The sequence below is a fragment of the Onychomys torridus genome, chromosome 3 (assembly GCF_903995425.1).
Source record: "Onychomys torridus chromosome 3, mOncTor1.1, whole genome shotgun sequence".
NCBI lineage: Eukaryota > Metazoa > Chordata > Mammalia > Rodentia > Cricetidae > Onychomys > Onychomys torridus.
This window is the reverse complement of record NC_050445.1, coordinates 41,350,333-41,365,165: the sequence shown is the minus strand read 5'-3', so window position 1 is coordinate 41,365,165 and position 14,833 is coordinate 41,350,333. Positions and strand designations below refer to the sequence as shown.

Sequence of the window (14,833 nt, the reverse complement as noted above, 5' to 3'; positions counted from 1 at the left end):
ATTTACTGACACCCCTGTGTCATCTGTCTGAGGCAGGGGGCTGGAGGCACAGCGGATTTCCTGTTACAAGGTTGAACTGTCCCAGAATAGATAGATGTGTAGAGGGCCAGATTGGCATCAGTGTGTGAACTAAAGGCGGCATCTATGCCTGCAGTACAGTCCTCTACCACTTAGCACATGAAAACTCACTGGAGCCTAGAAGCTGCCTCCTCAGGTCTGTCCACTCTCAGTAGAGGCCCGGGAGGGACTTGGGTAAGGACAGGGAGTGGTACCTGGCCTGAGGGGCTGGCTGGATCCTTGCAGGTACAGCACCAGGCATCCTTATTTACTGCACAGTAGACTTGTCTGAAAGGACCCAAGTTGTCATCCTGTTGGTGCCACTTAATGATGCTAAGGAGTAACTACCAGTGATTAATTCCTTACATGAGCTGCACATTTTTATTCCAATCTAATTAAAATGCAGCACACAACTCTCTATACTGGGCCACCTTCCCCATGGATCCCTCTCCTGCAAATCCCAGTCCACTATAATCTAGAGGAGCCACCCTGGCTTTCCACCTCCCAGTGGGGCTGGTTCTGGGGAAGAGCTTTGTCTGCAGAACCTGCTAGTGACCCTCAGAGTTGGCAGCTGATGGAGTTTGGAAGCCAGCTGGGTGACAGGAACCTGGGTATCTTGGGTGTACCCAACACTTCCCACTTGTGACCTCCTGAGGGCTACTTCTGTTACTGAGGAATAAAGGGTTCTGGTTCCTTTACAGTGTGTAAATGTTTATACATACAGGCTAAACCAGGAAAGGGAATACTGAGAGACTATGTGAGACCAGGTACATGCGTGCATTAGTGAATGTGTCTATCTATCTAGAGGAACCTGATGCTGCTGAAGCCTAGAAGCTGCCTATTCAAGAGTCTGTTCAGTACACACTAGGATCAGAAGCTCAGTCTGGCTAGAGATCTCAGCTGCCTCCCTGCAGGGTTTTATTCTTCCATGTGCCCCATAAGACCCTCCCCTTCCTCTGCACTTAGGGGTTCTGGGCAGGAACAAGGAGGGAGTCACAGGTGGCAGATACCACACACACACATTCTCTCTCTCCCTTTCTTCTTCTGTCCCTCTCCCTTTCTCCTCCTCCCTCCCTCTTTCTCATCCCAGCAGAGCCTTGAACAGGGCTGGATTGACCATTGATTAGTTTTTATTGAGCTTGGCCTCCCTGCTGTGCGTTTGAAGGCCTCTGCCACCCTGGCCCCATGCCAGTCACACCCTTGGTGCCTAGGGAGCCAGGGATATTCAATAGAATTTAGATCGGAGAGACTCCAGTCAGTGGATTCCCTGTATGCATTTTTCTCCCCTGGCAGGAAGAGAGTGGGGTTCCCTGGGAAGAAACACAAAGAAGAGAAAGGACCAGGGGTGCAGAAACCAGGAAGAGACAGCCCCTGCTCCTGACCCATTCTGATCTATTCCTGTTCCCAGCACAATAGGTCCTTCCCTAATGGTAGCTGCAGCAACAGGGAACCCTAAAAAGCTGCAGATGTAGAAGGAACCTGAGAAGATCAGAAACTTGCTTTGCAGAACAACCTGGAGCAGGAGCAGAGGAGGGAAGAGGCTCGGTCTATAGCCAGAGTTGTGAAACGTCACAGCAGTTCCTTGCCCTAAGACAGATCTACGACAATCCCAGCTTTGAAAAAGAAAATACCATTCTTCAGCCTGGCCATAAACCCTACCACCATCAGAGCTCAGGAAGACATCTCCACATTAATACTCCAAAATGGCCCAAGATAAGGGGAGACTAACTCTATCAGGCTCCTCATCTGCCTAGGCCCTGCTGCTGAGACCAGACTCACATTCCCCTGGATAACATCTTGTCCATAGGGGTCTTTTCCCAGCTCCTCCCTCTGTCAAGAGCCAGGGAGTGAAGCCTTAACTCTGAGTGCCTGTGTACACAGTTACTGCGCCTTCTAGAAGAGGTCTTTGAATGTTCCTAGTCACCTTCCCATGAGTCCAGGAAGAGGAGCATCCACAAAGATTCCCCCAAACAAGAGCATAGCAGAGCTATGAGCTCAGAGGCTTACTAAGGCTGTGGGCAGGTAGTATCTGCCCAGCAGGGGCCTTGCCAGTGTGTCTGTCTTTCATCCTGACGTATCGCTGTACAAAGGCATTATCACCCAACAGAGGTGTTCTAAGGGTGAGGACCACGCCCATCCCAGAAGACAGGCTCTATCACACCAAAAAAGAGACTTGGTATTTACCACCTTGCCTAGGACTACTGGCTGCCAAGTCCCAAGGAATAGCTCTGCTGCCCCCTCTCCTCAAAGAGAAACAAGGAGCCTTCATGGCTTCACTGTCTAAGGAGCCATATCCAAAGAGTCAAAGCCTTTCTTAGAATCCAGCTTCCTTTCCGGAGGAGCAGCTACCTCTTCTACCCTGGGATGCTTCTTCACAGCCTCTGGCACCTGCCATTCCATAGGTAGACACCTTGCTTTCACTGTCTCCTCAGCCCAGGAGGCAGTGTGACCTCTCTTGTCCTACAACCAGGTGAGCTCTCTGACCTGGGGCAGGGGGCATCCGTCAGGCCTTGGTTTGCATCATTGGTGACCTCAACTGGCTGCCCACCTGAGCCTGTGATGAACAAAGCTCCACCCCCCCCTTTCTCCAGGGAGGAACCCGATGCTGTCGCCTGAGGCTCTTCCTGAGGACTCATTAGCAGTTTCTGCTCTCACCCTGTCAGTTTGCTCCAGATTCATCAACACAGCTGAGGAGCACCCTCCCCAACAGCCACAGCCCAGGAGGCAGGCTGGGGTAGGATGGGTCTCACTGAATGGCTCCCAGACCCAGAATGCTCTCTGTCGGCTAGCACAGAGGCCTGTCTCTTCCCCAGGAGGAAAGCTAGGAAAGGAAGCAGCTGGAGAAGCTGGGCAGAGCAGGCGAGGGGAGGAAAGAGCTGCTGCAGACAGCTGAAGTACTGGGGTGCTGAGGGGGGAGGGGAGAAGCATGGGTGCTAGTGGAAGGGAAGATGGCTGGGTCAGAAAGGTGCCTGGCGGTGGCTCCAGCCTCTTTAAGGCAGTGATGACAGGCTTGTCTTAGAGACAGTGTAAGTCCTATTGATCTGTGGGGTTCCCAGGGCTCTAGAGGCCTAGGAGCCCAGTCGATAAGAATGGCTGAGTAGACACGTTCCAGCCAGAGAAGCCTAGGAAAAGAGCCCAAAGCCTCATTTGAAAGCATTTGACTGTCCCCCGGGTCCTCTCATGGGGAACTTGACTAGCTAGAGGCACCCTTAGGGGAGACAGAGCTGTGCATTCCCATTCCGCTGCCTGCTTCTCCTGGCCAGCCAGGGCTGGGGCTGCTGTGTGTCTTAAATCTTGGGTGCTGGAAGGAAGGAGAGACGCTGGCAGCTGGAGGCCAGCCACAGAGTGCAGCTCCACAAGAGCCACTGTGGAAAGCGCTTCTTTGTGTAGCGTGGTGGAAAACTTAGGCTGGACAGGCCTTAGCCACTCCACTGGCATCCCCTAAACTCAGGAAGACCACATTCTTTGCTCCTTCTTTTGATAGAAAGACACACACTGATGCCACATGAAAGACAGAAGTGTAGGCTTGAGGGGTGACCTAAGGAGGTTCCATAATTGCAGCATGCCTGCCTTTCAGCTCCTTCCAGGGGCTACTCAAGAATCTGCTCATTAGCCGAGAATATCAGTGACTGTATGTTAATGTTCTAATCAAAGGAAGTGGACCTGGAGATGGCTTGTTAAAGTCAAACCCAAGATAAAGGGTAACAGCCCATGCCTTCTAAGCTTTTCCCATGGCCCTGTGCTCCCTATTGCCTCCAGGACACCCAACCAGTGCCAAGGACCTATTTCTGACTGCAGACCTATGTACCTCAGTTTCCCCATTAGCAAAAGAGGAATTAACATGATACCCATTCAAAAGGTTGTTTGTGATACTTGGGAGAATGTTTCGGTGCGTGGCACTAGTGAGCATGCAGGTTTCTGGCTAATACTTGAACCATTCTTTTTCCTCTTCATGATGCCATGTGTGGTCCTGTCCCGACTCCCTGTCTGCTTCCTGCTGCTCAGCTGGAGAGCCACTTCCCTCCCATGCTCTGACAGGCCTCACTACTTGGCTAATCTCCTGGCCGCAGGATTGGACTTGACGCGCTGTCACGTCGAATCAGTTTCTGAGCTGCTGCAGCTCTGGCACAGGACTTGGGGAAGGAAGGAAGGGAGGGAAGGGTGGAGAGGGGTGGCCAAGCTTCTGAGCTGAGGTCAGAGCAACCTGCTGGAGGTGAGTGGCTCAGAGCAGAGGAGATGCAGTTCTGCACAGAGACACGTCCCCGTCTCCCAGCTACAGCTTGGTGTGCCTCCGGAACAGGGACAACTTTGCAGAGCACTCTGGGAAGGAGATGGAGGTTTGAAACTAGAGGACTAAGTGAGCAGCCCAAAGCCAAGGCAGCTCATTGGAGGGATCCTCACCTCACTAGGCATGGGGTCACCTGAAACTTGGTTTGGTTTTGGTTTGCCTCTCCCCCTAGCTTTTTAGATTCTAATTTAATAAGCCTGGGGTGAGATCCTGGAGCCTGCTTTTAATAAGCTTCCAGTTCTTCTAATTCCTACCAGAATTAGACCCTCTACACCAAATCTCCAGAGACTCCACCTCTCCTGCTCAGAATCAGCCCTCCAAGTGGCCCCATTTACCCAAACCCCTGGTTGGTGTCCTCAGTGATGTCCTTCTCAGCCACCCTGTCCTCGCTGCCACACTTGCAGGTCTGGGCGCACTATGAGGAGCAGCCTGTGGAGGAGGCACTGCCGGTGCTGGAGGAGAAGGAGCGTTCTGCCAGCTACAAGCCCGTGTTTGTGACTGAGATCACAGACGACCTGCACTTCTACGTGCAGGATGTGGAGACTGGTGAGTGCCTGTGTACCGTTGCCCCCCAGATCCCAGCATGGTCCAGTCTACCCCAGGCTGTGGGCCCAAGGGTTCCAGACTCTCTCCCAAGCAACTTACAACTGCTACTGCCCCCAAGGATTACTTCAGAAACCCACAAGTGAGCCCTGGAGTGGACATGGGGATGTGGCAGTCCAAGCAGGTCCTCTGAGGACAGGTGACATTACAGATTCATCTGGGTGGTTCTCTGAGACTCTTAGGTAATGCTTTTACTCCCAGACACCCCTGGCAGGGCTGGGCATGAGGATTTTGTTGCCTGAGTGTGTCAAGAATCATGGAGTAGATTGTCTGATGTGGTCAGGGATCCCTGCTTCTTAGAGAGGACCAAAGGAGCCTGTTCCTCTCTCTCTTCTCCTATAGAGGTTAGTATAGAAGTGTGGTCAGTTTCCATGGCAACAAGCAGGCTCTAGGGGAAGCTATCCCCTGGCAGTCTTTGTGAAAGACCTCCTCTCCTCTCTTCAGTCTGCCACCCGATAGCCAGGGACTCTGCAGAGACCTCAGATTTCTAGAGGTCAGGGTAGCAGCCACATCTACCACTCGTACTTCCCCTGACCTCCCTCCTTTTCATGTTGCTCTTGGGGCGAGTCATTGGGAGCAGAGGGATGTGCAGATATGAGCAGCCCCAGGAATGGCAGGATAAGGTGTTTGCCTGGCTTCCTCCGCCCCACTCCCCAACCTACTCCAAGCTGCCATCAGCCCGGCTCAGCCACTTGGCTCTAATGACATGTCCCAGGCAGCTTCTTCAGAGACAATGTTATTTCACTAAGGAAAACTTCAGTTCCTCTTCCTGGGCTGAGAAAAAGTGGAGGAGGGGTGTATGTTGATAAGCCTTGGGGATTCACTTCTCCTGAGGGTGAAAGGTGGTGTCAATGAACCCAGAAAACAGCCAGCCTCAAGACTGAAAAGGAGTCTTACCTCATAGGGTCGAAGTAGAAATTAGGTCTGTGAGGGAGCAGAGGAACAGCTAGAATGGTCATTGGAGGCCTGGGGGAGGAACTCTAAATAGTCCCTGCCCAGGGACAAGATTCACCTGAGGACTCCACTAGGAAGGACCACCTTACATGGCCCCACTGTCTTCAGAGGCGGAGCTTGAGGGTACAAGTTTCCCTGTGACTCCCTCCTGGGAAACCCTATCCGCTTGTCTCTGGCTGCTCTAGAAAGCCAGAATTTTTGGAGAGAATGGTGTCCAAGGCAGAAATAGGAAAGAAAGGACTAGGAAAAGCTCATATTCCTAGACTATTGTCACCGGCTCCTAGTGGTAAGTACCAAAGAGGATGCTCCTGTGGCTCTGTTAAGTCCTGTAGCCTCCCTCTCTGAACCTTTTTGGCACTTTCTCTCACCCTGTCCCCTTTCTATTGAAGTTCATCTTCACAAAGCGACTGATAAGAACATTAGCTGCAAGTGACCAATCAGACCCTGTATAAGAACCTCCAGTAGGCTGTGGTTGGTGGCAGGAGGCAGGAGCCTGTTTCTTTCTGTTGCCTTGGAACCCAGAAATCCAGTAAACTGCAAGTAGACTGAGTCCAGGGGTACCTGTCAGTGTAAAGGCTGCTTCCCTGGAGCTTGGGTGTCTGTGAGCAAGGAACACTCTGGAGGAGCCCAGAGGCCTCACCACTCAGTTGAATGAATGCCAGGACTGTGGTGTACAGCATCCCAAGAAGAGGACATGTGTGCATATGCAGAGATCATTTCAGTATGGTTGGATTAGTAAGCACCCTGCATGCACTGGGAATCCTACCAGGCCTGTGCAAGTAAACAAACAAGTGAGCTATGGTCTGTGCCCTGAAGGAGCTCACAGTATAATGGTGGAAACATAAACACAGACGGGGAACTAACAGGGCTGATGGTAGCAAGTTTAACCACAATAAACATGTGTTCTGCACCTGGTACAGTGTAGCCCTGAAGGGAATGAGGAGTGCCTTGCTTAGACTACACATCTCCAGCCCTGCCCTCACCTGCGAGGTGGAAGAGAGGAAAGAGACTGTGAGGCTGAACTGGAATGTGGGCCAGAAGACCCATGAAAGGATAGGCCACAGGGGACTGGCACCTAGCAAAGTGGGGGGGGGGGGGGGGGGGGGAAGGAGCCAGAGAAGGGAGATGAGACCTCAGGTACTGCCGAAACTGGCCAAGGAGCTATAGGTAAACATCAAGGGGCTGCTGACCCTCAGCCAGGGAGATTGGGCAGGAAAGTGGGGCACTGCCCCTGCTGAGAAGAGGTAGAACCTGGCAGCTTTGGAAGTGCTGTTCAGATGAATTGTACAGGGTGACAGGGGCCAGAGTGCCTGTTAGAATAGGTGGAGCCTCTATATCCCACTCACTCCTCCCACATCTTCCAGGGCTCTGATTCTGAGATCCTTTCCTGTCTGTGGTTATAAGGGATCCATCCTGTTGCCTCCCAGGAGACATTGGGCAGAGTGGTTCCTGCTAATCATGAGATCCAGCCCCGGAGCTGTTTCTTGTAAGAATGGGGTCCAGGCTGCCAGCCCTTATTCTAGAAGCTGCTTAGCTGTGCTCAGTGTCCATTTTCCTTCCTACTTCCTCAGTCAAGACCTACCTAGACACAAGACATGTACCTCAGTGGTATGACACTTCCCTAGGATGCACAGGCCCTGAATTCCATCCCCAGTACTTGAAAAAGAGTTAAGGCCCAGGCACATTCCCTAGGGAATATACTGGCCCTGGCCAGTATATTAGAAGGGTGTGTACATGCAAGGCCCGAGATATAACCAAGTCACCAATTCACTTTTGAATGTGGCTGGCATGAAGCTGCTTGAGTGGGAGCCACAAAGGACTGCCCTGCATGGGCTGAGGTCGCCAGTGCTTGGTGCCCTCTGTCCCTGTGTTTACCCAGGAGTGAGGCTCCCGTGTTTCACTGCCCTCTTTTTCTTACAGGCACCCAGCTGGAAAAGCTGATGGAGAACATGCGCAGTGACATCTCCAGCCACCCTCCTGTCGAGGGTTCCTACGCCCCCCGCCGGGGCGAGTTCTGCATTGCCAAATTTGTAGATGGAGAATGGTGAGCCACAGGGACCAGCAGGGTGACAGGGCTTAAGCAGGATGGAAAAGTATCCTGGGGCACAGGCCTGCAATGCTGCTGTTAGATGGCAGGCATTCACCCAGAACTGCTTTCTCTTTGGTTGTTGGTGACAGCCTCTACCAGATCTCCAGGGTAACCCCCTCATTGGGGGGGGGGGTGCTGTCTTCCAGCCAGCCTTTAGAGATTGTAGGATAAAGTGGTACCACTCCCCCTTTCCTGGGGATACAGGATAATAGTAAGGCTGCTGGCTGATACCCTCCAACCCAGCCCTCACCCCTCAAGGAAAGATGGTGTCAGGAGTCAGTTGGAGCCAACCCTGCACTTCTGTTGTCTCAGATCCAAGCAGCAGAACTTCCAGGCCGGAAGAAGGTCACTCATGTATGATGTACCAAGGGTAGAGCCCCTGGCCTTCCCAGGGTGACGAAGTGTTTGGATGTGTTCCCTGCTGCAGCCTCCCAGACAGATCTGCCGGCTAATTACAGCTGCTGTTTAGTGTGCTGGGCTTAAACAGCAGACATCAATCTAGTCATTACTCTTGTTGCTTTATGCCCCAAGGACACATTAATCTGCTCCACATGCTCCCTTCTCCCTCCTTGCTCCCAGGCCCACTCCAACTCCTGTAGATGCTGTCCAGAGCTCCCTGAGCCTGGGCCTCCTTAGTCTGAATACTGGCCTCTGTGACACCCAGTGACCCTGGGCAGGAAATACTGTGTCCCTGGGGAGATCAGGTTCCTAGCGCTATCCTCTGAACTCTGACCGTGATGCTGTTGCAGGTACCGTGCTCGGGTAGAAAAGGTGGAGTCCCCTGCCAAAGTGCATGTCTTCTACATTGACTACGGCAATGTGAGTGCTGGGGACCAGGGTGGAAGGCAGGCAAGGCAGGGACCATCAGGCACTTGGTAGATCCCTTGGTCAAGTCCATCTCATCTCTCAAAAGTCCTGCATACTGATGGGACATACACATTGGGCACCTCTGCTCTTTGTAAAACAGGCCAGGCCCCGGAACTACTTGGAAGTACTGGGAAATGTGGCCAGAGGCCTTCAAACACTGATAAATCTTAGGGAACTTGACACTCTTGAGGTGTGGCAGTGGCCATCTACTGTCCTCATCCCTCAAAGATAAGGTATGAGGATCTTCTAGCAGAAAGTCCAGATCTGGGGCCATGCTCTCCCATGGTCCCTGGGACAACACAGTAAAGAGGTATTGCCAGGCCGGAGTGACTCCAGCTACCTGGGCCAGAGCCAGAGGCATGCATGCCCAGCACTGTCAGGAGCCTTCCTGATGTGAGCACCCTACCCTGTGGAGTACTAGACAGGGAGCCCATGTGGCAGAGAGCCAGCAGTTAGTTTTACCAACTAGAGAAGCCTGGGAGACTAGCAAAATGGAACTGAGCCAAACAAGTGGGAGAGGCCCAAAGAAGTTCCCAGCAGCCTGGTACAGAGGTTACCCTTGTATATGACGATGATGTCCTGGTGCTTCCTCTCTAGAGAGAGATCCTGCCATCCACCCGCCTGGGTACCCTACCACCTGCCTTCAGTACTCGTGTGTTGCCAGCTCAAGCCACAGAGTATGCCTTCGCCTTCATCCAGGTGCCCCAAGATGTAAGTATAGACCTCGTCTTCCTTTCAGAGGGACTGACGCAGCCATTATCTGTTGTGCTAGGACTCAGGAGTTGTGAGTGTTAGCTTTGACCCCGGGAATTGAGGGAAGGTACCACAGACAAGATGGCATGATAGCCATGCAGCTAGTTCGGGTTTGTTCGGTTTTGGTTTTTGTTTTCCGAGACAAGGATTCTCTATTTAACAGTCCTGGCTGTCCTGTAGCTCACTCTGTAGACCAGGCTGGGCTCAAACTCAGAGATCCACCTGCCTGTGCCTCTTGATGCTAGGATTAAAGGAGTGCACCACCACCACTTGGCTCAGTGAGTTCTTAAGCAGAGGGTAGGCCTGGTGAGTTAGGTGCACTGGTATAAAGACTCCATCCCCACAGCTGAATCCTAGGAAGTAATGGGCAGTAAGAGAGGAGAAGACAAAGGTAATTTAGGGCCTGGATATTGTGGTCTTGTCTGTCCTGGCAAGAGCTCATTCTCTGTACCTTAGGCGGGGAGGGAAGTGACAGCATTTTGACTGAAGTGTGACATGGTCAGGTATGTTTCTGATAGCTTCGTAAATGGGGGATAGACTGGAAGGAATGGCTGGAAATAGTCCTAACAATCTAGGCTAGAGATAAGGGCAGCCTCACCAGGGCCACTTGGGGAGTTAGGGAGAAGGGGATGGACAACTCTCAGAAACACATGGCAATATCAGAGAGGTGGGACAAGGCAGAGGAAGCTGAGATGCCACTGACTTCCTGATACTTGGCTGTGTTGCTGTTGTCCAGGGAAAGGAGCAGTTTGAGTTTGGAGGATCTCCACAGGGTCCAGTGTGGAGGAGAGGTTAGACCTAGAGTTAGGGATGTAAACATTGGAACCATGGGAGTATTTGGGATGGTGCAGAGTAACGTGGGAGCTGTGGCAGGAGGGGAAAGACTTGGGAGGTACAGACAGGGTGAGGACAGAGTCCAGAGGCAGGACAGGGGTAGTAGGATCTGTGCTCAGAATTGTAATGGTCCCAGTTTCTAAGAAGAGAGAACCAGTCAGCAGCATCTCCTCCCTCAGGCAGTTCCACCAAGTAGGCTGAGGCTTTCTCTTCAAGGCGGGTACCTGGTGCTCAGAGCAAAGGTGCGTGAGCAGCCTGGCTAGTACTGCCTCAGGGGACAGGGTACTAGATGCAGGAGGAAAGGTAGGAATCATCACCTTTGCTTCACAACTTTTCACAAAATGTGCCAAAGCGAAAACAGATCACAAAAGATGTGGTGGGCAAGTGCACAGATTGAGTGGGGAGCATTGGTGAGGCTAGGGAGATGTGTGGCGAGAACCCAGGATGCTGGTGTAGTGAAGACAAGAGGGAGGTGATAGGGTCGACGTGCTGGAGCAAGACTGTGCACGTTAGAGGCCTGAGCAACAGCTACTGGGGAAATTTTGGGAGACATAAGGCAGGTGGGCAGGGGTCCAAAAGTTGAAGGTAAGAATGGTTTGTGTACAGTTAGTTGGGTAGAGGAAGGGGTCCTTCATGTCCAGGACCTGTTTGTCATTCACTCTGCTGGAGGTCCAGGGACAGACAGGTCTTGAGACCCAGGCAGCTCTTATTTGGCCTTCATTCATCCCCCTCACTAACATGGCTGTCTCCCTGTCCAGGAGGATGCTCGCACAGATGCTGTGGACAGTGTGGTGCGGGACATTCAAAACACTCAGTGCCTGCTCAATGTGGAGCACCTGAGTGCCAGCTGCCCCCATGTCACCCTGCAATTCGCGGATTCCAAAGGCGACGTGGGGCTGGGCCTGGTGAAGGAGGGGCTGGTCATGGTGGAGGTGCGCAAGGAGAGGCAGTTCCAGAAAGTGGTATGTGATTTGGGCAGGCTCCCCATCCTGGACAGACCCTGCACCATCAGCAGTGCCTCAGATGAGGGACCGGGGACTGTACCCAGAGCCAGTACCGGAGCAGGGAATCCACCAGCTCCAGGTCCTGCTGGGGAAAGATAATGGATTTGGGTTTGTTGGGGTTTAAAAAAAATCTAATTAAAGCACAAATTAATTGGCTGCGGGTTTGGCCGAGAATGCAGCTGCAGACTAGAGCAGAAAGTCTCCTCTGCATGTGCCCCGGTCGACAGACTCGGGAGCTGTGCCAGGGGTGATGCAGAGGCTCCAAACTGATCTCCTCCCTCTCAGTCCTTTTCTCTAACATGGAGTCTCCAAGTCCAAAGACTCCGTCACAAGGCTCCTCCAGCCCACAGGTCCACGTGGCGGTTTGGGGTCAAAGGCATTGGCTATCTTAATGAAGCTACTCACAAGGGCTCTGATATCTAGAAATTCCCTTTGCCGACATGAAGATAACATGAGTTCACTCTTTGCCCACCATCTATAATGAGAACAGATAGGCCCTACCCCTACTTTGTGAAACTTCTATTCCAGCCTGAGACAAGGAAAAGGAACACAACTAAATCAAATCAAATGACACAAGAGAATAACTGTTGTCGGAAGGGGAAAATAGAAGTCTAGTCCAGAGAGGATCGGGGTGGGATGCATAGCTTGAAAAGGGGTCAGTGGATGTGGCATGAAGAAAGGGATGTTTTATCAGAGACTTGAGGTGCACATGAAGGGAAAAGTCCTCCAGGCAGATGGATTAGCCAGTGCAAAGTCAAGCAGTCCCAACAGCAGCGTGACTGTACACCCTGCAGTTTGCTGAGTACTGGGCTCCACTGACTGCACATCTGCAGCAGCATGTTTAGTTGCCCCTCGTTGCTGATTCAGGAACACCTCCATCTTGACCACTTCCCATCTCCTTGTGTCCTTCAGATCACAGAATACCTGAATGCCCAGGAGTCAGCCAAGAGCGCCAGGGTGAGTTCTTGCCTAGGGCAGGAGTTTAAGAGGTGTGGCCACGTGGCTTCCATTGGGCCACAGATCCCTGAAGAACCATATTGTTCTGTTTTCCCCCCTCACAGCTGAACCTGTGGCGCTATGGAGACTTCCGAGCTGATGATGCCGATGAGTTTGGCTACAGCCGCTAAGGAGAACTATGCCTGGTCCCTAGCACTGCTGATGCCAGACCCTTCCCCTCTGCCAGGAGGTCGCTTTCAACTCCAGACCTGTTGGGGAGCATAGGTTGGGTTCAGCTTTGCTTCAGTGTACAGAAACCTGCGGTGGGCAGCATTGGAGCTGGGGTGGGGAGCCGAGGCACCGCCATCCACAGTCTCTCCCGGATGATTTTGTATTTTTATTTGAGGGTTTGTGGGTTTTTTAATTGTCTTCAAATCAGGAAAGAACAATGAAAGACTTTGTCTTAGGGAAGGGGATAATCGTGACACCCAAGGCAGCTATCAGCTGGCACCCACCTCCACCCACACTGCTCTTCTTCCCAAACTGTCCAAGTGTTGATTATGTGACTTCTGACACATCCGTTCTCAAATTCCAGTGTGTCCACATCTGCCCCCTCACCAGCCTGTTCTGTATTTAAAGCTTTGAGACCCAATAAAATAGTAACTGCTGTCCGCAACCTTACTGTCATGGTAGAGCCGGAAGACTGGATGCTTGGCCTCAGCCAGAAGGAAGCCTGGTGACAGTCCCTAAAAGCAAGGCTGCTCAGGAAGTTCTAGGCCGCCCTGAGGCCTGGTGGGTCCCGCAGCCACCCTGCAGAAAAGCAGCCATCTGTGACTCACTGCATGTGGCTGTCCTCCAGGACTTCAGCACAGAGTAGCATGGCCTGCAGTGCCAGGTCATCTCCCGGGTCATCACAGCATGAGCCCGCAAAGACCCCAAAGGAATCAAGTAAGGAGTTTCCCAGTTCCTGCTGTGAGCTCACATGGAATTAAGAACAAACTGGGCCTGGTAGTTCAGGCTGTAACCCCAGCTTCAGAAGACTGGGATGGGGAGATCATGAATTTAAGGCCAGCCTGGACCAGAGTACTCAAGGTCAGCCTGAGCAACTTAGACCTTGTCTCGAAAGTAAACAGTTTAAAAAGGGCCGGCCTGTAGCTTAATGATACAGCTGCTTGCCTAGCATTCATGAGACCCTAGGTTCAATCCCGAATACCATTAAAAATAAAAAATAAAAATAGCCATAAAAGCCCTTGGAGAATAGGACTGAAATCCTTGGCACCTCTGAAAAGGCCCCCAGTCCCTGGTGAGGAAGGCCTCTTGCCGTGAGCTAGCTCTCTAGTAAGTGGTCTCCAGTCTTCAAGGCTGAGCCATGCCGGGCCACTAGCACTCACAACTGTGATAGGCAGTGAAAAGCTCATCCTTAGCAGGGCATTCTAAGGGATGGGCAAAGACCAAGAGAAAGAGCCTAGACACTAGCCACCCATTTGAGACACATACTTTGAGGAAATCTGATGGTATGACCTGCTTTTCTGACACAGGATGATGTTCCAAAACTGCCTTGGCCTTAGTGTAAGGCACCAATGAAAGTAGGCTGGCTCTCCCTCTTAAGCCCGACGCCACCAAAACACACTGGGCAGGCTTTATTTACCTGGGCTTCTGTTCAGAGCCTATCTTTAGATGAAGAAAGAAGGTGTTCCTCTTGGTCTCAGGGTGCCTGTACAGGATGAGAGGCAAAAATGATGAAAGAACCGAGGAGGAAGGGCTAGAGAGATGTCTCAGCAATTAAAGCATGCACTGCTCTTGCAGAGGACCTGAATTCAGTTCCCAACACTCAGGTCAGACAGCTCATAGCCATCTGTAAACTCTGGCTCCTGTAGCTTCCAAGGGCGTCGCACTCTCATGAACATATACAGAGACTCCATACACATAATCTTTAAAAGTAATAAATCTGTGATCTTGGTGTGGTGTCACATCCCCCCTAGTCCCGGTACTGTGGAGGCAGAAGCAGGCAGATCTCTGAGTTTGAGGATAGCTTGGTCTACAATTTCAAGGATAGCCAGCATTACACAGAGAAACCCTGTCTCGATAAACAATAATAATACATCTTTGAAAAGGGAAGCAAGGAATTAGCGGGAAGAAACATGGAGTCAGTTTAGCTCTAAGAGCCCTGTGCTTGCTTTTTTATCTCTTGAGCCCCTCAGGGCAGCTTGGAACAAGTCTTGGACTCCTTAACTCAGACCCCTACAGTCGAGTGGACTTCACACCCTTGAGGGTGTCTGCCAAGTCCTCAGGAGTGATGGTGACTCACGTGACTCATCGCCTTGCTCCTGGTGAAGCCATCCAGCCCCCAGTGGGCAAGCATGTTTTTGCCATAGCTTCACTTCGTTTTGGTCCATAGGGAAGAGAATGCCCAGCTCACTCTATTTTTACCTCCACAGTGCTCCCAGT

General features: G+C 51.9%; 1 protein-coding gene across 1 annotated transcript in view; it reads left to right on the top strand.

The window, feature by feature from the left end:
- Snd1 (staphylococcal nuclease and tudor domain containing 1) overlaps positions 1 to 13,061 on the top strand; it is a 422,881-nt gene extending 409,820 nt beyond the window's left edge. The window contains exons 18-24 of the mRNA XM_036180523.1: positions 4,750 to 4,891; positions 7,823 to 7,946; positions 8,741 to 8,810; positions 9,456 to 9,569; positions 11,204 to 11,407; positions 12,362 to 12,406; positions 12,511 to 13,061. Coding sequence (XP_036036416.1) covers positions 4,750 to 4,891; positions 7,823 to 7,946; positions 8,741 to 8,810; positions 9,456 to 9,569; positions 11,204 to 11,407; positions 12,362 to 12,406; positions 12,511 to 12,576 — 765 coding nt within the window. The 3' untranslated portion in view covers positions 12,577 to 13,061. The remainder of the gene's footprint in view (positions 1 to 4,749; positions 4,892 to 7,822; positions 7,947 to 8,740; positions 8,811 to 9,455; positions 9,570 to 11,203; positions 11,408 to 12,361; positions 12,407 to 12,510) is intronic.
- The last annotated feature ends 1,772 nt before the right edge of the window (positions 13,062 to 14,833 follow it).